Source organism: Ambystoma mexicanum, chromosome 9, assembly GCF_040938575.1.
Source record: "Ambystoma mexicanum isolate Mex_15411 chromosome 9, UKY_AmexF1_1, whole genome shotgun sequence".
Taxonomy (NCBI): domain Eukaryota; kingdom Metazoa; phylum Chordata; class Amphibia; order Caudata; family Ambystomatidae; genus Ambystoma; species Ambystoma mexicanum.
The window spans coordinates 1,433,051,884-1,433,079,020 of NC_090931.1; the positions used below are offsets into that span (position 1 = coordinate 1,433,051,884).

Sequence of the window (27,137 nt, forward strand, 5' to 3'; positions counted from 1 at the left end):
CCGAATAGAACCGGACTGGAGGTGAACCGACTCCCAACGCCACGAGATGACTCACCCCTGATTAGCGTGGCGTCAGGACAGTGCAAGCACTGGCAGGGGGAGCCGCAGAATGATGGTACCAGGTCCTCGAAGGAACTCCGACAGGAGGGTGATCCGGAGGTTCTTCTGGGACGAAGACAAGAAAGCAGGAGGAGCAGGCTGGTGAAATGAGAAGAGCACGGAACTAGAGGGAGTAGAACCAGGAGCGGAAGGTAGGGAGTAGGACAGGACAGGTGGTAGGGAGACAGGACAGGAACCAGGGCCAGAAGGAGCGGGGGGAAGGAACAGGAAGGGAGAACAAGGTAGGGCAGGCAGAAGGCGGGGATCTCCAGGAAACAAGGGAAGGAGCAAGGTAACAGGTAACGGGGTGACACAAGGTAGCGAGGACACGATCCGAACAAACCGTGTTGAGACGCGGTTAGGTAAAGGATCATGGTTCCTTAAATAGGCTCACCAGCACCAGGGAGGCTTGCAACGCAGCCGTGCCGTCTCCCAGGTATTGGATCCCTCACAACGAGGTTTGAGCCGCATACCTTCCAGAGTCGAGCATCCTGCTCACTGCGCATGCGCGAAGAACGGAGAGCGGACGCCCGCGCATGCGCGAGGCAGTACGCACCCCTGAACCCTGAAGCCGGAATCGAGGATACAACCTCCAAGATGGGGAGCGCCGTCGTGGGTAAGGAGACCCCAGGGCAGGCGGCGTGACACTATGCCCCCTCCCAGGAAGTCCCGGGGCCCCAGGTTTCCAGGGAAAGCGAAGAAAGAATTCACGAATAAGCCGGGGAGCGTGCACATTACAGTGTGGTTCCCAAGTGCGGTCGCAAGCAGGATAATCCTTCCAATCAATCAAGAATTGGAGTACACCGCGACGAATCCGTGAATCACAGACCTCCCGAACCTCAAACTCCGGAACCCCCTGCACCAAAACAGAGGATGGTTGTGGACCTGAGCGCTGAAACACATCTTCCACATAGGGTTTCAAGAGGGAGATATGGAAAACAGGGTGTATCCTCCAAGTGGGGGGCAGTACCAATCGAAAAGCCACTGAGGATAAACGTTTGGCAATCCTGAAAGGCCCATAGAACCGGGGTGCCAATTTAGTGGGCAAATTACGAACTGGTAGATTTTTGGATGACAACCAGACCAGATCACCCACCTGGAATACGGGCTCCATGGTTCGGCCCCTATCAGCCTGCTCCTTCATGCGCTCACGTGTCTCCGTCAGGGTACTCCGGGCCAAGACATGCTGCTTCTGGATGTTGAAGACCAAGTGATCCGCAGACGGAACAGAACTGGGCACCACAGGAGAGAAAGGAATGAGCTTGGGATGTTGTCCAGCTGAACAAAAAAAAGGACTAATGCCGGTGGCAGCATGGGCCGCATTGTTATAGGCAACTTCAGCCAGGTCCAGATACTTTAGCCAGTTGGACTGAGTGGCGTTGGCATAGCAACGTAGGTACTGCTCCAAGGTCTGATTCGTCCGTTCCGTCTGACCGTTGGTATGCGGATGATAGCCTGAACTCAAGGCTCTGTGGATACCTAGATGAGCACACAACTGACGCCAAAAGGAAGAAAGAAATTGTGAACCACGATCAGAGATGATCTTCTCAGGAAGTCCATGTAACCGATAAATGTTATGAAGAAATGCCACTGCCATCTGGGAGGAGGTCGGGATCTTCATGAAGGGAATGAAGTGTGCGTATTTGGTGAAACAATCCACTACCACCATGACACAAGTGTGATCAGCAGAGGACGGAAGTTCTACAATGAAATCGGTGGCGATGGTATGCCAGGGGTAAGGAGGAGTTTCAGTAGGCTTAAGCAACCCCAAAGGTTTTCTTCTGGGTATCTTCGTCTGAGCACAGATGGGACAACTTTCCACATATAACTTGACGTCGTCGGCCCATCCTGGCCACCAAAATTGCCTAGAGATTAACTCTTGGGTAGCTTTGATACCTCGATGACCGGCTATTTGGGAATCGTGAAAACCATGTAGAATGTCTCTGCGAAGGACAGTCGAAGGAATGTATAGCCGGTTCAGAAAGAACAGAAAACCGTCGCGTTCACAGATTTGGGGTTTCTTCAGCAGATCGACACGTTCAGGATCCCTCAAGGTCTCTCGAATGATTTTCTGGAGATGCGGAGCTAAGGTTAGCAGAAAGTGTTTGGGAGATATCATGGGCGTGTTCAAACCAACCTCCACTTCTTCTTTATCCAAGGATCGAGACAAAGCATCCGCCTTCAAGTTCTGGGAACAGGGAATGTAGGTGATATTGAAATCATAGTGAGAGAAAAAGAAGGCCCATCGTGCTTGGCGGGCAGTGCGACATTGCAAAGATCGTAGGAACTGTAAGTTGCGATGGTCGGTACGAACCTCCACAGGAAAACGACCACCAAGTAAATGATGCCTCCACTCTTCAAATGCTGTTTTGATGGCCAAAAGTTCTTTTTCAATGACAGCATAGTTCAACTCACTGGAGGTGAGCTTCCGGGAGTAATAGGCAACGGGGTGTTCAATGCCGGACGCAGGTTGCACTTGTAGAAGGACCGCTCCAACAGCGAAGTTGGAGGCATCTGCTTCAATGACATAGGGCACCTCATCGTTGGGATGACACAAAACGGGAGCCGTACTAAATGCTGTCTTTAGATCTTCAAAAGCGGTCGATGCCTCTTGACTCCACAGGAATGGTATCTTGACTCTAGTCAGACATGTCAACGGGGTTGTGACTTGTGAAAACTGTGGTATAAAGCGCCGATAAAAGTTGGCGAACCCCAAAAACCGCTGAAGGGACTTCAAGTCATGTGGTTGTTTCCAATTCTGAATAGCCTTCACCTTGCCTGAATCCATGCTTATGCCCGTATTGCTGATTACATATCCCAAAAACTCCATGCTTTTCTGGTGAAATAAACACTTTTCGGCCTTGGCATACAGGTGATTATGTGACAATCGCAGAAGTACTTCACGGACATGTGAGACATGTTTCTCCAAATCGTCTGAAAAGATCAGGATGTCGTCTAGGTAGACCCAGACCGAGATGCCAACTAAATCGCCAAACACGCTGTCCATAAACCGTTGGAAGATGGCTGGGGCAGTACACAGCCCAAAGGGCATTACTCTGTATTCGTAGTGCCCGAAGGGTGTCTTGAATGCCGTTTTCCACTCGTCGCCCTCTTTGATCCTGACCAGGTGGTAGGCTCCCCGAAGATCCAACTTGGTAAAGATGTTAGCAGAACGTAGAGACTCCATGATGTTACGAATTAAAGGTAATGGGTACCTGTCTTTGAGAGTGATGTCATTAAGTTGACGATAATCAATACAGGGCCGCAAGGTTCCCTCTTTCTTTTTGACAAAGAACAATGGAAAACCGGCAGAGGATTTAGAGGGTACGATGTAACCTTTCTCGGTACACTCATGCAGATAATCCCGGAGTACCTGTCTTTCAGATTGGGTCAGAGAGTATAACTTCCCATGAGGAATCACAGCACCTGGAATCAAGTCTATGGGACAGTCAAATCTCCTGTGAGGAGGAAGAGGTATTTCTCCGGGTTCCGAAAATACCGTACAAAGGTCGGTGTAAATACTCGGAACCTGAGACAAGGAACATATCGCAGATGAGTCTTTTCCTGGGATTAAAGGAACCGCGGTGGTAGACTCTAAAGAGGTGTTGCGGCAGCAACCTTCGTGAAGGCAAAAGGACGAAACGAATTTCAAAGAACGGGACTTCCAATCGATGGTAGGGTTGTGACGCAAAAGCCAAGGCAGTCCCAAAACCACAGGATACGATGGAGACTTGATGACGTCGAGAGCAATCTTTTCTTCATGCCCCTGAACCAACAACAGCATTCCGATGGTATGCAATCGGATGGGACCGGAAGCCAAAGGTGTACCATCGATGACCTCTACTGGGATAACAGTTTTTCTGTTGAACAAGGGCATGCTGATATTGATGGCAAATGCCTCATCAATATAGTTTCCAGAGGCCCCGCAATCTAATAGACCATGGACATCAATGGTTTTATCAAGCCACTTCAAAGTAATCTCCAAACTCATCAAGACAGCTGGTTGCATGGGGGGCAGGCGTAACACAGGGTTGGAAAGGACTGAAAGAAAAAGGGGACCTGTCGTAGCCTTTCCTCTAGACGACAGGTCTTCTAGTTTCCCCCTTTCTTGATCGGACGTAGGGGACAGGTCCCCAGAAAGTGACCCGCACCCCCGCAGTATAAACACAGTCGCAAACTTCTCCTGCGCTTCTTCTCCTCTTCTGATAGAGGCCCCCTTATGGCCCCCAGTTGCATAGGTTCATGGGCAGTATCCGAAGGTACCGGCATCCTGGCAGGAGGAGACTGCGGTCGGAGGTTACCCTTCTCGAACCGTCGTCTCTCCCCTTTTCTCTCGGCCAACCTCTGATCTATCCTTAATACTTGTTCAATAAGTTTCTGTAATTCATCAGGTTCAGGAATATGTAATAATTCATCCTTGTATTCCTCCCTTAATCCCCGACGAAACAGGGTCTTTTGCGTTATCTCCGGCCATAGAGAGTCCGTTGCCAATTGACGGAAACGGCTGATGTAAGAGATGATGTCTGTATTGGCCTGTTGTAGATCCATGAGTTGGTTCTGTGCTGTGGAAGCTAGATTAGGGGATTGAAAAACATCCAAGAATGCTTTCTCGAAGGCTAAAAAATCACCCAAGATCGGATTATTGGTAACTACCAAGGGAGTTGCCCAGGCAAGCGCGTTTCCAGACAAGTTACCCAAGATGTATCCAATCTTGGCTTTGTCATTAATAAAGTGAGAAGAACGGAAGAGGAAGTGTATGCGGCAATGATTACAAAATTCGCCCACACGGCGAGGATCTCCATCGAACTTGATGGGAGTAGTGTGAGCCATGGGGCCTTCAGATTGTGGAATGGGACTAACATTCTGTGTCACCATTTGGCGTAAGGCTACATTCTCTTGACGGAGGGCCGCCATTTCGGCACGAAGTGCAAGAATCTCATTACGAAATCCCGGATCCTCTTCCATAGTAGAGTCCGGGGAGTCAGAAGACAGGCGTCTCAATCTGTTATAAATAGCGTCACGAGAACGCTGCGTACCTGTTCGTCCGGATGGATTCTTAGATGATGAGGCCAGGCTGTCGGATACTCTGAAGAGATGTGACTAGTAACGCGGGGAACCAGCCCAACCCCAGCCCGAATAGAACCGGACTGGAGGTGAACCGACTCCCAACGCCACGAGATGACTCACCCCTGATTAGCGTGGCGTCAGGACAGTGCAAGCACTGGCAGGGGGAGCCGCAGAATGATGGTACCAGGTCCTCGAAGGAACTCCGACAGGAGGGTGATCCGGAGGTTCTTCTGGGACGAAGACAAGAAAGCAGGAGGAGCAGGCTGGTGAAATGAGAAGAGCACGGAACTAGAGGGAGTAGAACCAGGAGCGGAAGGTAGGGAGTAGGACAGGACAGGTGGTAGGGAGACAGGACAGGAACCAGGGCCAGAAGGAGCGGGGGGAAGGAACAGGAAGGGAGAACAAGGTAGGGCAGGCAGAAGGCGGGGATCTCCAGGAAACAAGGGAAGGAGCAAGGTAACAGGTAACGGGGTGACACAAGGTAGCGAGGACACGATCCGAACAAACCGTGTTGAGACGCGGTTAGGTAAAGGATCATGGTTCCTTAAATAGGCTCACCAGCACCAGGGAGGCTTGCAACGCAGCCGTGCCGTCTCCCAGGTATTGGATCCCTCACAACGAGGTTTGAGCCGCATACCTTCCAGAGTCGAGCATCCTGCTCACTGCGCATGCGCGAAGAACGGAGAGCGGACGCCCGCGCATGCGCGAGGCAGTACGCACCCCTGAACCCTGAAGCCGGAATCGAGGATACAACCTCCAAGATGGGGAGCGCCGTCGTGGGTAAGGAGACCCCAGGGCAGGCGGCGTGACACAGGCTCGCAGTAGACCCTTATTCCTACAAATCTGGATAATGAAACGCCCACAGATATTAGCAGCAGTGCCGTCAGAGTTGTATCGCATGGTTGAAATTTTAACATGCAAATGCCCTAAACTTCAATCGGATCATAAAAATGTGGGGCAATTTTTCGACAATCGTTTGCCCAAATGTTTTGGTTAAGAAAGGTGGACAAAATTTCTTTAAACAAGATTAACGGTATGAAAATATATTTTTCATTGACATTACAATGATTAAGGGTTGCAAAAAGATTGTCATTGTTACCTGAAATGTTATTTTACTTTTTGAACTTTTCAAAATTTCAGATCGTTGCGAGCATTTTTTAAAGTCATACCTATCAGATGGAGCTGCATTTTTTTGTATATATTTGGAACTATTTACAACAGACCCGAATGACTGTCCCTTCCCTTAAACCTGAAGAGGGCTATTGGACTCAAAGAAATGGCTATGAGTAGCTTTGACTTACCCCTGTTTTAGGGCCTCTTTACAGCCTTCGAGGTATTCCTTGCAGAAAATCATCCGGTGGTAAATCGCACCACCACCTGTTTAATCTGTGTAGTGTGGTGGATCAGTAGGAGGACACGGACACTGAGGACATTTTTACCTGGTCTTTATTAAAGAAATAAGAATAAGGCTATCTTTCCCTATCGCTATGGAGTGTTCCCTACCTGCTTTACTAAGGTCAATGTCCAAAGAAATAAGTCTGCTGTCCAAAACCAACCTATCTGACCCTAGCACTAGTTTAACCAACTAAGGTCAGGAGAATGACTCTTTGTGCTTTTACACCTTCTCTTCCTTTAAAGTTCTGGTTATATACCATTTTCAAATAGTCTCTTGTTATTCTTTGCATCAGCTCCCGTAGTCCCCTTATTGGACTGATAGTCTTTCTCTCCTCTTTTATGGGATTCTTCTTCCCCTTATTTAGATCCTTCATTCTGGGTTACAGGATTCTGAATATTCGTGTCTAATGCCTTCTCCTCTAGGGCTTTTGTTTTCAGGATGATTATTTCCTCATGTAAACTTTCTTTTACAAGATATGTCCTTGGAACCTCTCTGGGTTTTAGTTCATAGTTATCGCTCTGTGCATTTAAGCTCTTCATGTCTTGCAAAAGGATTTGCTTTCCTCTTTTCCCAATGTAAAGATATTCCATTTCAATTTCTCTCTTTGGAATTACTGTGATTCTCTTTATCACTTTGACACAGTTCAACTTTATTAACTTGGTTTTTCCAGTTTCATCATAGGTACTGGGACGGGTTTCTCTGATGCTAAAACGTGCCCCCTTTGGCTCCCCGGTATGCCCGTTATACCAGTTACCTTCAGCTTTGCGGTGGAACATTTCGGTGCTAGCAGGTACTTGGGACCCTCTCCTTTCTTCTTGGTTTGCTTTCCACGTTGTCTGCTTCTTGCAGGTTACTCCTTCCGTTCCGGCTTCTCAATGCCAGTACGGTCTACCGGACCGTTAATTGTTTCCTCCGTCAGATGGTGTCTACATAGTTGAATGGGCAGCCTGCCCACCACGATTGGTTCATGGTCACGCCACCGTCAAGCTTTCTTCTGCAGCTGTCTCGGCTTCGTACACGCCGGGCTTCCAGCGTCTCCCTCTCTGACTCAAAGTAGTTCTCAATTCCACGGCCTTCGTGCTCCACTTCCGCTTCACTTCCTTCTGGTGTTCTCTGCAGTGGTAGCCTTCCATAAGCGTGTGTTTTTTGCCATCTCTCTCTCGTTCTCTCCACGTCTCTGTGTGTGGCCTGTCTCTTCAACGCACTCAATCCAGTCAATTGGAGACTTGGATTTAAAGAGACAACTGCTCTTTCTTTCGGGTAATGACATAACTTCACTTTCTCTTCATTCTGGTCTGAAACTTGCAATATTTTGTATATTAGTTGATTCCATATAGGCCATTATGTGCAGGGCATTAGGGAGTTCCCAAAGGAGGGGTCACTCCCAGTGAGGTCCCACTTGCCCCAACCCCTAGGGAGGATGTTGCTTAGCGGGCTCACCTCCCTAGCCTCACAGCCTAGCCTCACACGCAGGGGCTACCCATTGGGGAGAAGTAACAAATTCCCTCACTTCGTCACAGTAGTCAGACCCAACTACAGCATTACCACTTGCACAGAAGTAACAATAGTGGTTTCCCTGGATTACCACACCTGCGATTCCCTACCCATTTCCACTTTCATATGGAGGGTGGATATGGGTAGTATCCATAAGTGGTTCAGACCACTACTGTACAATTTACAGAAAATGGACAAACGGGTACATTTTGACTCGTGTATGCATAACATGGTAAAAGTGGCATTTTCACCCACTTCGATTGCCCCTAGTCAAAATATTGTGTACCCGTATTGAAGTGAAGTGCAACTTCTAGGGAGCGTTTACAATTTCTACATCCACCTCTGCAGTAGAAATAAAAAAAATAGACAAGGTGAAATACTACCTTACAATATTGATCTTTATCCCCATTGGGGCGTTATAGAGGAAATTGGAAATGGGCAAATACCACCTGTTTTAGCATAACCTCCAATGCTGCAACAAGGCCATTCATCTTCATAGTAACTTCTTTGTGAATGGGCCCCAATGTGTTTGTATAAAGTTGTGAAAAATATCTATTGTTGGTTCAAAAGTTCTAAAATGTCTGTAGTATTTTTTTTAAAGTTGGACCTAATGAAACAACTTTACAGAGTTACAAACGTTTAATTGTAATAGCAGCAATGACTGACATCTAGAAGGACTGAAAATGAATTTAATTTGAAAAGAATTCGTTGATAAAGCATTCAAAAACATTCTTAGTATTTCTTTTGTAAAATTGTTCAAAAGGATAGTCAGTCATACAACTGGATTGTTAAAAAGTAGGCAAAAGTAGGCGAACATTTTGTTTTAAAAAGAAAAGCTTATGCATACCTATTAAACAATTTTGATGTTCTGTTACCAGGTTCAAAAGTTATTAGCACATACAATGTTTTAATTCCGACTTGTTTTAAAGTTTTAAATAGCTTTGAAACGTTTACGCATGTGGATGAAATGTAATTAAAACAGTTTTTGTGCGATATAAAGTTATACAATAAAATTACATATACTTTTAAAAAATCTATATTTTCAGAAAAACGTTCAATAGTATAGAATCTTAAAGAACACATGTGTCTAGGAAAAACATCTCTTTTGCGATTGCTACCTCTAAAACAATTCCCAGAACTATAAGGGATCTTCTAGGATGCAACAGACAGCTCGAGTGGAGCTAGTGTCTCCTTTTGCCTCCTGGATGCTATGCATTGCTTGGGCGGAACCAGTGTCTTTTTTTATGTCCCTCATTGACCAGCTGTATCCTGTTTTCTAATCAGTGGAGCATCTGGAGCGGTGTTGGTGGATCCGCCGATGATGCTTAGCTACTTGCTGATAGAGGTGCTCCTATGCTCGTAATCCTTTGCTGGTGGAAGGAGGGTCACGTGTCTACTCTCGGGTGATGAACTGGAGGTTGATGGGCTTGTCAGACACAAGAACAAATCTTGCCAGGATTTTTACCTCGTCCAATTTCGGATCAGGTAGGACTTTAAACTTCTGTATAATCTATAGGCCAAGACAAAACACAGCAAAGATTAGTGCTTACCACAGTGGTTAAGACTGGACGATTACTGAAATGTGTTCTGTGCTACTCCATCAGTTTCAGGTGTAAGGGTGTGTAGCCTGAGATATTAATGCTGGCTTGTGTGATTTAGGGCTTTCCACAAAGGATTCAGAATTATGGTTGGGGTGGGGGTGAGCAGACCTCAGAAATGATTAACTTATTGAGGCATCTGACCGGTAAGATCTGGTGTGTAACCACAGGTATAGGCTGCACTCTGGATTATGGCACCATTAGTTATTGTGGCCAGAGTTGTGTAAGCTGGAAGGGATCATAACCTGCTATGTCCTGGGGTAAAGACTTGGAAAATCCTGAATTAATAAATGAGTAGAATTGGGGAAACTGTTTTCCTTCTATCCCGCACACATGACTATTGTGGTAAGAGCCACAGCCAAGACCAGGCTTGACTACTTCAAGCACCATTTCGGTGGTCTATCAGAAAAAAAAAAACTATACATAACTGAAATCATCCAGAAGGCAGAAGTTAGTTTGGTTACGACACTAAAATCACTTGACATCTCTTTGGTGAATAAATCCTTCTGCTGACTAAGTGGTTGACAGAATCGGAGCAACATTGCGTTGCTCACTTCTTAAATAGAGTAATTTACGGTACAATTATTTGCAGAGTGAAAGCCTTCCCAACTTTTCCATGAGGGGCTTGTGCTGAGTGGACGTGACGTGCTTCACTGTTCCCTAAATACAAGCAGCCATGCAGAGGTGTGCGAGATCTCACTTCTCCAGCATGGGGTCTGGCATGGATTCACATGCTCATGAAAATTCCCTGTAGTCAGGCTGGGAATCCTCGGTAAAGAAAAAATCAGTTTCAGTTTCAGTTTTGTTTCTGAACTGTCTTTCTCCTAATAACCAATCACTGGTCTCTGGGTCATACTGCCCCCAGCCAATGACTGCCCTCTACCTAAGCCCCTCCTCTGGCAGTCATCCTCAGATTTTCACCGCACGTTCAAGTGTTGGGAGTCCTCGTGCTATAGCTCTCGAGCTTTTACTGCGTTTTGCGATTTTTCAAAGAGTTTAATCTCATTTTCTCAGTCAATTGAGCCTCAAGCTCCACCGTTTCCATTTCCGATCAACGGGGACCCGTTTCCGGATTTTCTACGCCCCTCAAGGGCGAAGTTTTCGTTGAGTTACGCTTCTTGGAGGATTCCAGAAGATCTTGAGGCCTACCCCGTGGACATGACCTAGGACGGAGGAAGCTCGACGTCCGGATCCAAGCTGTTCAGGAACTGCCCTGGATGCGGATTGCAGAATGTCTTCAAGGAGGACGAGCATTCTAGATGACTGTACTGCCTTCACAAAGACAAAATGCCCGTGGAGAAGGACTGTGCGTTTTGCAAGAACATGTCGGAACGGACCATGAGGGATCAGCGTATCCGCCTCACCAACTGGCTCGAGGGGAAGAGCCCAGCGGTAGGTGAGAAGAAGAAGAGGTCCGAGCTGCCTTCTAAGACCTTTGAGGGCGCTCCGGCGACGGGGGCCCAACAAAAGTCAAAGCACCGCAAGTCCGCAGGCACCGGGAGTGCTGAACGGTCGGGCTCCTCGGCAGCCAGGCAGGGCACACTTTCACCGACGCCATCAACCACGAGCCAACGCTCTGGCTCGGGGAAGAGGAAATTGCAGAACCCAGTAAGCTTCTGGAGAGATCCCGGTCTATCCCGACGGAGTCAGCCGAGGGGGAGCAAGGCAGTGACCCTCCCCCCAAGGCGAAGGCCTCAAGCACGCCTAAAGTCGTGAAGGCCTTGATTCACCTGGCTAAGGCCTATATCGAGGGAGTCGTGGCGGCCCTGGTGAAGCCTGTGGAGGCTACCCCAGTGGAGGCGACCTCAGGGCTCAGAGTTTCCCTGCCACCGCGGAGGGAATCCCCTTTTCAACCCATTGATAAGACACCGTGAGAACCCCGGAGGAAAAAGGGGGGCGGTGGCCATCACGGACACGTATACAGCCTCGGAAGAGGAGTTGGCTGGAGTTGTGAAGATCCTGAACAAGAGGTTCGAGGAGGTGCGGTCCCATGGGAGGGATCCCGACGAGGTGGAAAAAGAGAGCGACGGTGGTGCCGACGAGGTTCCCGTGGAGGCGGAGGATTCCACTCCCCAACCGTCGTGCCTGTCGCAGCCGGTACCCGGGCCACAGGACAACTCGGAAGCCATTTCACGCCATGATCACCAGGGCATCCGAGCTCTTTGAGCTCTGCCCCGAAGAACAGAAGAAGGAAGGTTTCCTCTATCAATGGCTTGAGGCCAAGAGGAAGACTGTCCTCTCGGTCCCGTTACTTGATGACATCTGGGACGAGGGGCTGTCGTTCCTGAAGAACCCGTCCACGACCCCTGCCAAGAGAGACCGGTATGAGAAGAAGTACCGGGTCCCGGATTCTGTTCCTTTGTGCCTTAGGGCGCAGCCGACCCTGGATTAGGTCGTCTCGGGTGCGGCCAAGAAGAAAGCGTCGGGGGCTACGGCTTCAACTTCAGCCTCCCCACCGGACTCTGAGGAGAAGAAACTGGATGCCATGGGATGACGAGTCATTTCGTCGGCAGCGTCGACGATTAAGGCGGCCAACGTCCTAGCGATTGTGGCCCGCTATGACAGGTAGCTTTGGTTTATGATCGCTCCTCTGCTGGACTTCGTCCCGGACGGCAAGAGGGCGGAGGCCCTGGAGATCCTGCAGGAAGGCGAGGTGGCATCAGACCAAGCCATAACGGTGGCCATGGACATTGCTGACACCGGTTTCCACCAGTTGGGCAACGGTGTTTGTCTTTGACGGCGTGGTTGGCTCAGGGTGACCGATTTCCACCAGGACGTGCAAACCAGAGTTTTGGACATGCCCTTCGACGGGAACGACCTGTTTGGCAAGACAGTGGACGAGTCACTGCAGGCCATAAAGGCCGACACGGAGACAGCTTGAGCTTTGGGAGTTTTGTAGCAACGACAGCCTCCCTTTGGAACTCCGGATGCAAGCAAGGTGCCTCCCAAGGATTCGGCGGCGGCTCCTCGACGTACCGCCAGGCAGCCCGCTCCTCATCGCAGGAGGCCTACAGAGGACGCGGCAAGTCAGGAGGATCTCGTCATCATCGCCAAGGAGGTCAAGGCGGCAAGGCCGCTGCCAAGCAGGACTGAACAGGCAGTAGCATCGGGCCCCCACCTGAGCACCCCAGTGGGAGGCCGGCTGGCGAAGTTCGTCAGCATGTGGGAGTCCATCTCCACTGACAGATGGGTGCTGGATGCCCTGGCCCGCGGACACACTCTCGAGTTCCTAAAAAAGTGCCCCCGCATTCCACCCGTGGCCAGGAAGGAAAACCACGTCCCTCAACTGCTGCTGGAAGGGCGATGCTGAAGAAAGGAGCCATCAAGCTCGTCCCAAAGAGGCTCCGGAGTGTAATCACGATACTTCCTTGTAAGAAAGAAGACCGGCGGTTGGTGACCCATCCTGGACCTGCATCGTTTAAACAAGTACATCAAGGCCCAGAAGTTCCGGATGGTCACCCTCCAGCACGTGCTGGGGCAGCTGGAGTAAAGCGACTTCCCATCGTCTCTAGACTTGGAGGATGCCTACTTTCACATCCCCATTCTAAAAGGACATCGAAAGTTTCTCAGATTTGTAGTCCAAGGGTGGCACTACCAGTTCAAGGCCCTTCCTTTCAGATTTAAGTCGGCGCCCAGGGTATTCACCAAGTGCCTAGCACAGTGGCGGCGCGGCTGCGCCTGCAGGGGATCCACGTCTACCCCTACCCGGACGATTGGCTCATCCGAGCAAAGACAAAAGAACTTGCCGTCGGGCACACAGCGAAGACCGTCCAACTGCTCACGGATCTGGGATTCTCCATCAACTTCTCGAAGTCCCACCTGGTTCCGTCGCAGGTCGCACTGTTTCTGTGAGCCAAGCTTGACACAGCGCGATTGGCCTCTCTGTCGGAGGAAAGGATGAAGGCCCATCCTGGGCAAGGTGCAGCGGCTGTTGGCCTTGGACGTGGAGAGGGTGAGGTCCATCAAGGCCCTTCTCTGCATTATGTCCTCATGCATCTACCTAGTGCGCCTTTGCAGGCTGCGGATGCATCCACTGCAAGAGTTCCTCGACGCCTGCTGGATGCAAGCAGCGGGCAGCTTCGAAGACAGGATCTCGCTCAATGAGACCTTCCGCCAAGCGATCCGGTGATGGGGCACCCCCGCACATCTGGAGGCGGGTAGAGACTTCCAGACCCCGGCACATCAGGAGACGGTGACGACGGATGCCTCCTTGGAGGGATGGGGAGCGCACACTGGAGATCTCCACGCAAGAGGCCTTTGGCTCCCGGAGGAGAGGTCACTACACATCAACGTCCTGGAGCTCCGAGCCGTGTTCTGGGCCCTCAGGTCGTTCCTTCCGTCCCTCAAGGGCAAGGTGGTGAGGATCTTCACCGACAACACCACCACAATGTTCTACATCCGGAAGCACTAAGGCACCAGATCCCCAGCCCTATCCAAGGAGGCCCAGGATCTGTGGCACTGGGCCATCACCCAGGGGATGTTTCTGGTGCCCTTCCACCTGGCAGGAATAAAGAACACCATTGCCGACTCACTCAGCAGGGAGCTGCACTCGTGTCACGAGTGGGAACTGCGACAGGATCAAGTGGATTGGCTATTCCAACGATGTGGCAATCCCCAGATCGACCTATTCGCGACGGCGACGAACACCAAGTGCCGGAGGTTTGCCAGCAGGTTTCCCCAGGCAGGGAGCATGGGCGATGCCTTCTTATTCCCCTGGGATGGCCTGTTCCTGTATGTGTTCCCACCGTTGCCGTTTCTGCTGCGACCCAACAACCAACTCAAGCGGTCCCGGTGCAGGATGATCCTCGTTGCACCGGCGTGACCGAGACAAATCTGGTTCCCGGACCTTCTGGACTTGTCAGTGTCCCCCCCCAGTCAAACTGCCGACGGACGCGGATCTCCTAGCCAGAGAAGGAGGCGCCATCCTCCATCACGACCCGGGGTCTCTGAACTTGCAGGCCTGGCTCCTGCAGCACTAGAGTTGGTAGGACACGATATCCCGGTGGACTGCAAGGAGGTGCTTGTAAAGGCCAGGGCGTCCTCAACTCTCTAGTGCTACGGACACAAATGGGAAAGGTTTTCTGTCTGGTTCAGGGCACAGAAGATTAACCCTCTGCGGATTGCGGCCCTCAAGTGCTGCCGTACTTATTGTCGCTGGCCAAGGCGGGGCTGGCCCATGGCTCCATCAAGATCCATCTGGCGGCCATCTCCCGCTATACCAGAACTCCGGGGTGCTCATCCCTGGTGAAGGAGTTCATGAAGGGACTGTTCCGATCGTTCCCGCCGGTGAAGGCTCCGGCCCCGGCGTGGGAGCTCAACGTGGTGCTGATCAGGCTCATGCGGCCGCCATTCGAGCCTCTGCATTCGGCGCCGTTGAAGTTCCTGTCATGGAAAACAGTGTTTCTTGTGGCCATCACCTCCACACGACGAGTGGGAGAGATCCAGGCCCCCTTCATGCCCGTTGGACTTCCATCTCAACGAGCCCATGGTGTTACCCGTTTTCTTCCCGTCGCCTTCGTCGCCGGCCGAGAGGACTTTGCACCCGCTGGATGTAGCTAGAGCGTTGAATTTCTACGTGGACCGCACGACGAGTTTTCGGAAGACATCACAGCTGTTTATGAACTTTGGACCTGTAAGGCTTCCATTTCCAGATGGCTCTCTGGCTGCATCATGCATTGTCACCGGTTGGCAAACCGACCGTTGCCCGGCTGTCCGAGAGCCCATTCGACCAGAGCGATCGCTGCTACCACGGCGTTCCTATCTGGTGTGCCCCTGCTGGACATCTGCAGGGCTGCTACGTGGATGTCGACGCACACCTTCATGAGATTCTACTGTGTCGACCGGGATTCCAGGGAGGAGTGCAGAGTCGGCCAGGCAGTGCTGCGCACCTGTTTGCCTGAAGGTGGGCCTGGTGAGGAGGTAAGAGATGCTTAATGTTGAGTTGATGAAATGCTTAATGTTGAGGCTAGCCACCTCCCGTGGTTGTGCCTGTGTGTACTGCTATTTATTCTTGTATTCATGAGCATGTGAATCGATGCCAGACCCCATGCTGGAGAAGGAACAAGTTACTTACCTGTAACTGTTGTTCTCCAGCATGGGTCTGGCATGGATTTACATGCGAACCCTCCCTCCTATCACTCTGCGGCTCTTCACTTGGTCCTACTGCCACTTTACGTGCTACCAAATCTGAGTATGGCTGTCATAGGAGGAGCTTAGGTAGAGGGCAGTCATTGGCTGGGGGCAGTATGACCCAGAGACCAGTGATTGGTTATTAGGAGAAAGACAGTTCAGAAACGAAACTGAAACCAATGTTTTCTTTACCGAGGATTCCCAGCCTGACGACAGGGGATATTCATGAGCATGTGAATCCATGCCAGACCCATGCTGGAGAACAACAGTTACAGGTAAGTAACTTGTTTCTTACTCATCGTGGTCAAGGTGTGTACTTCCTCTCCGAAGCACATTAAGATAAGACCCTTGCTAACCGAACATTGCACAACTGGACACCCCAGAGTTAGCACCAGCAGGTATCCTCATGCAAAAGTGTGGTATAGAGCAATTTGAATCACTGGAGGAGTCTGAGTGAAAACTGGAGCTACTGAGCAAATTAATAAGTACATGTTTGCCCCACCGGATGAGACTCACCCGCGTGAGGGCCAGGTGCATCTCTAATTCTGCGATCCGCCGTCCTAAGCAGGCCCGGACTCCATACCCAAAAGGGATGGAGCTGAAAGGATGGTGCTTCATGCCTCGGTCCCGCAACCAACGCTCAGGCATGAACCGGTCCGGCTCTGGGAAGCTCTTCTCATCCCTGGACAGTGCGTAGTGGCTCAGGCTGAACTGCGTCTAGGAGAGCCAGCACAAAGAGCAAATCTGGTGAGCAGACTAGCAAGACGCAGATAATTGTGTTAGACAGCAGGCTGTGGGGGTAAACCCCAAACAAAATGTATATATATATTTTTAACAATTGTTTTCCCCTTCATTTTGAATGGAAGACAAGTACAAGAATGGAAAGCAATGTGAGCATACAACAGACCCTTTTGGATTTGGAAATTTGCTTTTTTAATATATGGTTTATTATTTTGAAGAAAAAGTGAACAGCAGAGTATCACCACTCAACACGTTGCAAGAATATAAAGTCCACATAGGTTCAGTTAATCTCACCCACACAATATGCCCTAAAGCAGAGCCGTAAAGTCCACTTATTCATACAATCTCTCAAAGAAGAAGTGATCTTGGAAAGAAGGGTGGGGGGTTACTGAAAAAGCAAGGGGGTAACAAGCACTTCCATTTAAATACACCACGTAATGCTTGGTAAGTAGTAGATGGCTGGAACAATGAGGGAGCCTCAGCCTATCAGAAGGCAGTATGCTTCCTAATTTGACCTTCCTCCCTCTAGCTATCTTCAGTGGTCCCCACAGATCATGGCTTCGGCTGGAAGGATCCCTGGGATCCACAGCGCCCCTGAACAACTTCACGTGCAAGCTAGTGGTTTGTCAGGCTGAGGCCAGAATACAGACAGAAGAAGGAACCCAGACAAAGCAGGCAATCCAACTGGCTCCACAGAAGGATTCCAACTAAGGAACAACGAAGGCAGATCCTCCAAACACTAAACGGATATCTGCAAAGCGACATGCTAACACACCAGCAACACATGCATTAAACAGCCTCCCCACACATACCATGAGACCCTGACAATCTGCACACAGAGAGATGTCATGCTTGATGCAGTACTAGCGCTCTGATGTGGCCTCCCAGCAGTGTTGAGCACTATGCAACAACTGCCAGGTTCTTGGGTTGTGTAGGGTTTTGGTTATTCTGAACCAAAGCTAGAACTTGGGTGCAGAATTACAGCAGGCCCAATTCTGAGATGGATGCAATCGATTCCCGACACTTGCGCAACCTCGCCTTGTGGCTTTGAAATTTCCCAAGCAGGACACAACCCTCTAACACCTGCAAACTATTGTGCCAAAAAACAGAACTAGCAATGTACATCCTTGTAATCGTGTCATGTGGGAGTTTTCTTCACAGTAATCGCCCTTTTAGTTATTGATCAGATAAATCGCCAACCTTGAAGTTAGTGTCTCAATGATCACCTATCCCAATATTATCACTAAAGAATTCAGCCTATCAGATTCATGCTATCAGTAAATAGCCCCTTAGGTTCACGGTCTGCGCTACTATCCCAGTTATCAATCCCTGATGCCCATGGCTCTAGTAATGATCCTCCTGAGTTGCTATTAGAGTATTTAGAGCCTCACAGCTTCCATTTCCACTAACCCCGCCCACCTCTGTGCTATCATACTGTTTATTTAGTCACTTCGGCTTGCGGTCGCATTCATGACCCCCCATAGAGCCTCCATGCCAGTAATCAGCCCCTATGGTCTTTGGGTACTCTTATGACTTCTTCAGTTATAATTAACTTGACACAGAATGCAACAGATACCCGACTAGTGAATATTTGCATATTTATATAAGCAGATGTTTGGTCTTACTTTCTTTTGTGCAGGAGCTGCACATTGGACCTACAGTAAAGAACATGTACATCCTGGGGCCTTGACTGGTCACTAGTAACCAGAGGGGGAGAGCAATACAGCACCTTGATACCATGATACTAGGAGGTATATCATAATGAAAGATCCAGGAATTCCAGTCCGGGTCTTGTGTTGAGTCGGGCAGCCATGCCAGATCTCTTCAGTTTTAGGACACAGTTGAAGAATTACGCTAGAATTCTGGGGAGCAATATTAGCACTACATTTGGATCCCATGCGGACATGCTTAAGGGGCTACAGCATTTAAATCCAACACCAACTCTTCTTTATCTTAGTCACAGTTCCCAAAATGCCGCAAATATTTCATGCCGCAATATCCCGGAGGGCCTCCGTGGTGCTCAGATGTAGGCAGCCAAAGTCCTGTATTTTGGATCCAGTATCTCAGTCTGACTTCTCTCAAGATACATCCTGGGAGCTAATGACTGCTTTTCCACCAATCAACATTGCTAGATCATGTTTCTCCGAATGCCAGTCTCTGTACTCCATATACTGAGAGTGCCTACATTCCTCCAGAGGCTCCAAGATACCCGTTGCACCCAGTCTAACCCTCTAGCTGATTGCATCCGGCTGGCACAGCAGAAACATCTTAGGGCTTATTTAAGCGCAAGGTTTCAAGGCCCTCCCTTTATCAAGAAGGCCCAAGTCTGGGGCTGTGCCATGATTTACTCTTTCCTGCTGTAAGAGCCGCTTGCTCTATTCTCTGTACTCTTTTTCTCCTCACTCACTCCAAATGAGTTCTTTATGCTCAATCAGCACTCTGCTGAATACCTACTGTCTCCCGGTCATTACACCTCCATAGGAAGAAATGCATCCAGAATTCAGCAATATCTTTCAGGGGCCCGCCTCCATTGAAGCGCAGCCCACCTTACAGGGTCACCCGGTTTGCTGCAATCTCAGGTCACTAGGACCCATTCCTGCACAGCATGCACACTACTTTCATTGCTGCTTCTGACCCTCAGTAACTAGTTGGTTCACTGCATGTGTAGCCCACCTAGAGGTATCTCATCATTCCGGCTACATTATGGTTGGAGAAGTCAGCTACTCAGAGTTACTGTTCACGTAATTAGTATTAATCATTTTGTTTACAGTAATTGCCCTCACCGAGGCAAGTTCCCAGAAATCAGCTGTACTGAGGTATAATTAAAATGATATACAAGCATCTGGGAGCCCCTCTACCGATAAACACAGCCAAATAACCTGTTCTCTGGGTAGGTTTTAGCTCATACCCATTTGCATATCAGTCTGATCTCACCCACTTGGGCAGTCCAGCACCAAAATGCTAGGCAATTCTCCTCTGAACACGAGTGCCAACAGCAACCCCAGACACGTGTTTCGGCCTAGTTGGGCCTTTTCAGTGAGGTGAAGCTGTGCCTCTCTGAGCACAGTGAGCAAGGCGCCCACGTCTAGATTAGGCTGGGCAATTTAGGGTGAATCCCCCAAGTGCCTAAACAGATATACAATATATGGGCACCTTCCCGCAGAAAGTGCTACCCAGACCTTTTTATGAATGTTTAGGAACTTGGGGTTTCACCCTAAGTTACCCAGGGTAATCCAGATGTGAACCCCTTGCTCACTGTGCTTAGAGAGGCACAGCTTAAGGTCACTGATGAGACCCGACTAGGCCGAAACATGTGTCTGGGGTTGCTGTTGGTACTCTTGTTCAGAGGAGAATTGCCTAGCATTTCGGTGCTGGTCTGCCCTTGTGGGTGGGACAAAGACTGATATGCAAATGGTTAGTTCTCCTCTGTGAAAGGTAGTGAGCTAAAACGTGGTTGTGGACCCTCACGAGAGGGCACCTTCCCACAGAACAGGTTATTTGGCGGTGTTTGTTCTCGGTAGAGGGGCTCCCAGACCTTTTTATGGGTATATTTAAAGTAACTACTTCCTCAGTGATAGTTCTAGTTGCTAGCACCGCAGAACTATCTGTGAAGAAGGTACCCGAGCATTATGTTTGCAGTAATAGCCTCCTTCACTCCAGTGGTAATCTACTAGTAGGGATCCCTTTGGAGTCACATTAACATCACTCCGAGATATGACAAAAGTGCTTACTGCCTGAGTTACGGTGCCCTCAATTGCCACCACTTGAGACGTCCGTAATCAATCTCCTAGGTTTATTGTGCCAGGGTAGGCGTCAGCTGGACATGTGATTCACTCTGGCACAGTACTACTGGCCTGCTGGGAATTTACACAACTGCTGACATAGATGAAAGCAGAGATTAATGAAAGACTAAACTGTCCCTCATCAAAGTGAACTGGCTCCCGCTGTAAGCACAAATACACTTCAAATCCTGCTGCATCATCTACACGTCTTCCTCAAGTCCACAAGCTGCCTTGCTGAGAATCTCAGTGTCTTTAGAAGCCTACAGTCCACCAGAGGTAAAGCTATGTGCAGACTTGAACTCTGCTGGTGCAGGAAGAATAGAGCCAGAAGACAGACCTACTCTGTCTATGCCCCCCAGGCTCCAGAGCCTCCTCCCCATCAATACGAGACTCGCTCCTTCCAACATTTCTGGCCGGCGCTCAAGGCTCCCTCCTCTTCAAGGAATGGCTCCTCCCTAGCACCTAGGTCGATATACCCTCCACTCGCCACCTAAACTGAGAGTGGTTGATCTGCTTCATCCCTCCTCCGGGTTACTCCTCTGGTTGCTTGGAGATCCCTTGCTGCCAAATTGTCAGCCTGCCCTCCCCTCTTGTTACCTCCCCGCTCTCTTTATCTCTGCCTTCCTCACTGTGCTCTTCCGCCTATGACTTGTAAAGCGCTCCTTTGCTTCGCGAAACTAGGGCCACTCTCAATAAACAGCCTAATGATAATGATAATAAAAACAAGAGGAAAAGAAAGAGGCGCCATTAGCTCCATGGTATATTAAACTCAAGACTTACGTTTTGGGGGAAGCAGTAATCCTCAATCACCATCTCCTTCTCCACGTTGACTCTGCCATTCACAGAAACCACAGGGTACATCCTAATGAAGTGTAAAAATACATCATGCATAGCAGGATTACTGACTGTGAGGCGGGAGGAAAGGAGTCATTCTCAGCGTATTCTGATTCTTCAGCATTCCAAGCAATCCATCCATTTATAGGATACAACAAAGTGAACATTTGCCCAGGCAAGTCATGAACGCTTTTCATTCCTTTTCACTTACAAGACAATGGGGCTCATTATAAGTCTGGTGGTATACGTTAAAAGTGGAGGTAATAGTAATACTACCGGGGTGGAATTACCACCATGTTTCTGCAAAATTCGTAATGACCCCCAATGGGCCTGATTACAAGTACAGCAGTGCAGTAAAAAATGGCAGTAACTGTTACCACTGCATTACCGCTCCGCTGTGCTACAATTTCGGCAATGAAGTTGAGGATTTACCTCCAGCAAAAAGCTGTAGATACATTTGCTGCTTTACTGCTGAAATTCCGCAAAATCTGTAGAATTGGTCCCCATGGTCTCCAATAAATGGGGACTAATACCGCCTACCACCACTTGTAATCCACCAGACCAATTGGTGGTAACAGTAAATCTGTTTGGTAGTATTGTGGATGGATTTAACACCAAAATACCACCAAACATGTAATGAGACCCAATGCCAGGCTTCCATACTCTGATAGATTAGCAAACAGCGACCGTACATTGTATTAATGTGTAATTGCCAGAATGCCCTGCTAAAACACGCATTTGTGACTGTACAATGTATTCATGCGTTATATCCATGCATTATGCAGTATAGCCTGAATGGTTTGCTAAAAGTATTCATTTGCAACTACACCTAGCTCAGGCATGCTATGCTCCTTGGCAACCTCAACTGCAAACCAACTATTACCTTCACTATCGCAACCTACTTACCTGAATCGCACTCCATACCCCACCCACTTTTTGCCACCCTTACATTCAACCATCTCCTATGACTGCATGACTCCCAAAGACCACAAACACAAGTATGATCAACCCAAGACACAGACCCTCCGGCGCACTACTCTCAAACTAGAGACCACACCAATTAGCCATGCTCAGCCACACTTACTCCCCTCAGGCAAACATGAACCCATGCCTCACCCAGCTACAGCCACACCACTATCACAAACCACGACACCCTCACTCACATGGAGAAATACACATCTTAATTCAAGAACTCCCCTTCCTACCTTCAGAGGCCTCCACTATCCACATCCCATAGTTAACCAAGCAAAATACAAAGTCTGCACCCAACCAGTCAAACCCTTGTAGTCACACCTTCAGAATCAAGAGCACCTATGCAGTGGCGCCTCCACACCTCCCTCACCCTCACATATGCATGCAACCACGGCCAGCACACCAACACCTGAGGTTTCCATCAGCCAGGAAGCCCTTACTCTCAAAGGCACTCTTATCAATGCAAGGTCTCTCCCAGCTCACGCGTTGGACATCGCTGACCTGATCACAACCAATAATTTGGACTACCTAGCTATCACTGAAACTTGGCTCCACACTGCAGCCGGACCCTCGCTCTCACTCGCCATCCCTGATAACTACACCATCTTCAGATCACATAGACAGGGCGCCAAAGGTGGAGGAGTAGCCACTCCTTCATTGCCAAAAACCATCCACCAATAAGAAATCCCCTACCAATCATTTCACTCAGGAGAATTACTCTCCATCAAATTGTCACTAACCCACTTCAGTACAGCGACCATCCACCTAATCTACAGACCCCCAGGAGCAGTCATTTGAAGAAGATGTAGCTCAACTCCTATCAACAAATACTAAACTATCTTCACAAATAATTCTGCTAAGCGATCTAAACCTGGGCCTTGATGACCCTAATGATGACAATGCCACCAAAATTGCCAACACTATCGAAACACTTGGCTTCACCCACCGTATCTCGGCCTCCACCCACATCAAAGGTCGAACACTTGACTGGCTAGCTGACCACAATTGCCAGAACAAGATTGTCTCAAATGTCCCATGCCCCTGATCAGATCACCACATCATCACCTTCACCATTCCCAAAACAAGACCTAGGACACACCAACACCCCAAGCACCAGCACCGAGAGACTCTCACAATAGAACGCCAGAGAAACTATTGCCACTTTTGACTCAAATCAGACCCCGAGAATCACACCAGCAACAACCCATCCGCTATGGTAGAGCTCTATAACAAAACCCTCTTAGCTGCCATTGACGAGGCAGCACCACTAAGCATGCACAAAGCCAAACACTAAGCGCACTTCAACACCTGGTTCACGCCCGAAAGTAAAACCCTATGTAGCTCCAAAAGAACTGCCGAGTATAACTGGATAGAATCACCTAAGGATCTTAATAAAGACACCTTCACTAGCATCTCGAAAAATTATAAAAAGGCTATTCTTCTAACCAAAAGCTCCACTTACAATGATAGAATCACCAAAGCCAACTCGGGCACCAAATAACTATTTACTATACTATGAGAGCTTGAGTCTCCAGTATCTCGACAAGAAGCATGCTATAAAGACACAGCCTGGTGCACAGACATACAAAAAGCTCTTCTCAGCAAAATTGCCATGCTCCAATCTAAAATGTAACTAAAAAAATGAACCACACACACAACCAACCATACCAGATCCCCATATACTCAGTATAGAACTCCAATTCTTACTTCAACATTGCTCCAGTCTCATCAGCCGAGGAATTGAACATCATCATAAGCCTTAAACCCTCTAGATGTCAAGGCGACATATGCCCAGCTCCTTTTATCAAAGAATGCGCATCTGAACTAACACCCTTCATCACATCATTAATTAACACCTCCTTTGACACCAACACTGTCCACTCCAACCTCAGACTCATGGGTCCTTCCACTATTGAAGAAACCCATACTTGACCACAACATCCCTATTAATTCCCACCCCATAACAACCGTCTCGTTCCTCCTCAAAATACTGGATTGAGCAGCATACCTGCAAATCCAAAAACACCTAGAATTCAACAACATCCTAGGTCTCCGTCAATCAGGCCTCCGGCCAGGACATGGTACCGAAACAGCCTTGCTCGATCTAAAAATTCTAATGAGAGAATTCAAAGATAACGGCAAATTAGCACGTTATCAGCGGCCTTTGATTTAGTTGACCACAGCATACTCTGCAATCACCTCGCCTCAGCAGCCCATTTCTCCACCAATGCCATACTTGGGACACAATCCTTCCTCTCTTGCAGAACCATGAGAGTATTCTCGCCTTCTGTATCAGCGCCTCCAGCCCCAGTCCCATGCGGAGTGCTGCAAGGATCTTGCACCTCGCCCACGTTCTACAACCTATTCACTAAACCTCTATTTGACCACCTTGACGACTTGGGGGTCACACCAACTATGCAGATGACACCCAAATCCTCATACCCCTGACAGGCTCCTACGACCACGATTCGAAATCGTTAAACCAAATTTAACAAACAATCCAGGCATGGATGGCCCAACACGGCCTCCGCCTTAACAATGAAAATACAGAGCTCCTCCTCATAAATTCTCAACTCTGATTAAACAAACTCGACAATTCTTATAACTCCTTCACGATAGACGACAGTAACATCAAAGTTTCAAAGGAAGTAAAACACTAGGTATCTATCTTGACTCTACGCTCACTCCAACAAGACAAGTCAACGCCACACAGCCACTGCAGCGACCTACATATCCAAGCTCATCAATGCGTGCAGATCCTTCCTATCCCCAGCCTGCTGCACCACCCTATCCATTGCCTGCATCCTCTCCACCTTGGATTATTGCAATGCCCTCTACATCGGGTCTAACAAACGCAACATAAATAAATTACAATTCATTCAAAATAATGCACTAAGAGCTGCACTGAATAGCCCCAAAAAGAAGCACATCAGCAAGACTAGGCACTCTGTCCACTGGTTGCCAGTACAAGACTACATCCTCTTCAAAACGCTCTCCTCGACACATAAATGTTTCTCGCAATCTGCCCCCAAATACCTCGCTAATAAATGTGCACTAAACAAACCCAACAGACCTATGCGCAGTGCGCACACACATCTACTCACCATTCCCAAACTTCAGAAAGCAGGATGCAACAGCTTCCCAGTGTTAGCTGCAAAACACTGGCATGCTCTTCCAACAGCTCTAAGATCTGAAGCCTCCTTCTGGACTTTCCGAAAAAAACTGAAAACCCGACTATTCACACTAGAACAACACAGCTAATCTAGCCTACACAGCCCACCCTCCATAAAAACTACAAAACGTTCTTGCTACCCCATCCAATTCTCACTGTGTGCACAGCTACACACTTCCGTCTTCAACACACTGACTAATGTGATCAACTGTTCCCGATAACTTATCTGCAATTTAATGATAAAATTATGTCTGTACCACCTAAGAATGTATAACTATGTATTCCATCTCCCCAATGTAACTAACCGCTATTGAAAATATGCATGCTACATAATGATAGCAGAATGTACATGCACACCTCCTAAGATTTTCAGCGCCCAGATGCCGCAGGGTTAGGCACGCTTTACAAATGCCAAAATAAACATATAAATAAATAAACAATAAATCTGGCCTCAGACGGTAAGGTGACAAAACAAAAGGGGCAACTAGGGGCAAATTCATTGTCTCCCAGACTTTGTGTCATCAGAAGAACGTACCATTGCTCGTGTGTGGGGAGGCATGGGGGGTGGTTAGGAGGATCTTATCCCAATTCACCCCACATCATATTAACTGGGAAGTACTCAAGTGTTGGTGCTGGTTTCAACATTGGTCTATGAATCATTTGAAACAACATTTTTCAAATGCCATTTTGAGCTCCTGGAGTTGTAGGCGACGCCATGGCCCTGGCCCTGCAGGGGCGGCACTATTAGGGGCTGCCTCGTGGGCCATGGCAGGGGCCTCAGCACGGTCGTGGACTTCCGGGGGACAAAAGGGGTGGGCGCTGCAATGTGGGGTATCCTTACCTGTATCCGGTGGGGGCAAGGTATATAAGCAGGCCAGGCCCAGGCATCTCCTCTTGCTTTCCCGCCGTTGTCCCGCACAATCCTGAATTCTTGACGTTATACCACACACCCAACCCTCTTTTCTGTGCTAGCAGTTGTTGTTGGTGAAGTATTGTTATAGATGATTGAGTATTAGGTTAAACATTGTGCTAAGTGGTGACGTGTGTATTTAAAGTTGCATTTCATGGGCGCTGTGGACGGGGACCTACACAATGGATTATATAAAATATTCGGACCATGACCAAAAATGTTGAACTAACAAGAACTATGCATTTGCTACACGGGTTGTGGGTTGAGGGGTACACTCACGTCCAATAGGCCAGACAGGCGAGGATGGCGGGGGTGGCCCCTCGGGTTGCACATTGGGTGGACTCTATGCCCAGTCTTGAGCGTTTTGGACTGTCTGGCAGGACAATGGATTTTCTGCAATTAACCATTGGTCAGCTCAGGCAGCCAGTAGGCCAATCAGGCATCTGGCGTGTGGGCAGGGCTGCAAGGGGTCAAGGTCAAGGTAACTGATGATGCATGATGTAAAAGAACTATAGGTCCCCGTCATAAGTGCTTTGTGAAATTCTGTAATAAAAGGCGGCCGGTTTAATTCCAAAAAGGGGTGTGTAATCATTCGTAAAGTATAGTGTGTGTTATGTTCATGAGCCAGGGATATACTAAGAGTGCACCCCTAAATGGCAGAGGGATAAAGAGGTTATCCCGGGTTATTGTCTAAGTGAGAAACTTGTTGCCCTTTCCTGCAAAAAAAAAGTTATTTACACTTGCTGGCCACCAAGTATGGGGTAATCAGATGCAAGCAAAGCCATCACTCAATAACTCACTCTTTACGCAACAGTGTTTAGCTAGGTCTACATATGCTTTCCTAAATTTTACCTTGTAGTTGAGGGCAGTCTTCATGGCCTCGCACCTAATGGCGGGCAAGAAAAGGTCAACATTTGGCTCCTGCTGGGAAGGCCTGGGCAAA

General features: G+C 48.7%; 1 protein-coding gene across 2 annotated transcripts in view; it reads right to left on the reverse strand.

Annotated features, from left to right (window-relative positions):
- Positions 1–8,728: 8,728 nt before the first annotated feature.
- The window catches only part of LOC138489188 (sterol 26-hydroxylase, mitochondrial-like), a 359,720-nt gene continuing 341,311 nt past the window's right edge, over positions 8,729–27,137 (reverse strand). The window contains exons 7-9 of one of the 2 annotated variants that reach the window (XM_069616852.1): positions 21,087–21,168; positions 16,300–16,500; positions 8,729–9,566 (exon numbers count right to left, since the gene is read on the reverse strand). In XM_069616852.1, the coding sequence (XP_069472953.1) occupies positions 9,450–9,566; positions 16,300–16,500; positions 21,087–21,168 (400 nt within the window). In that variant the 3' untranslated portion in view covers positions 8,729–9,449. The remainder of the gene's footprint in view (positions 9,567–16,299; positions 16,501–21,086; positions 21,169–27,137) is intronic. The other variant, XM_069616853.1, reaches the window with a different exon arrangement.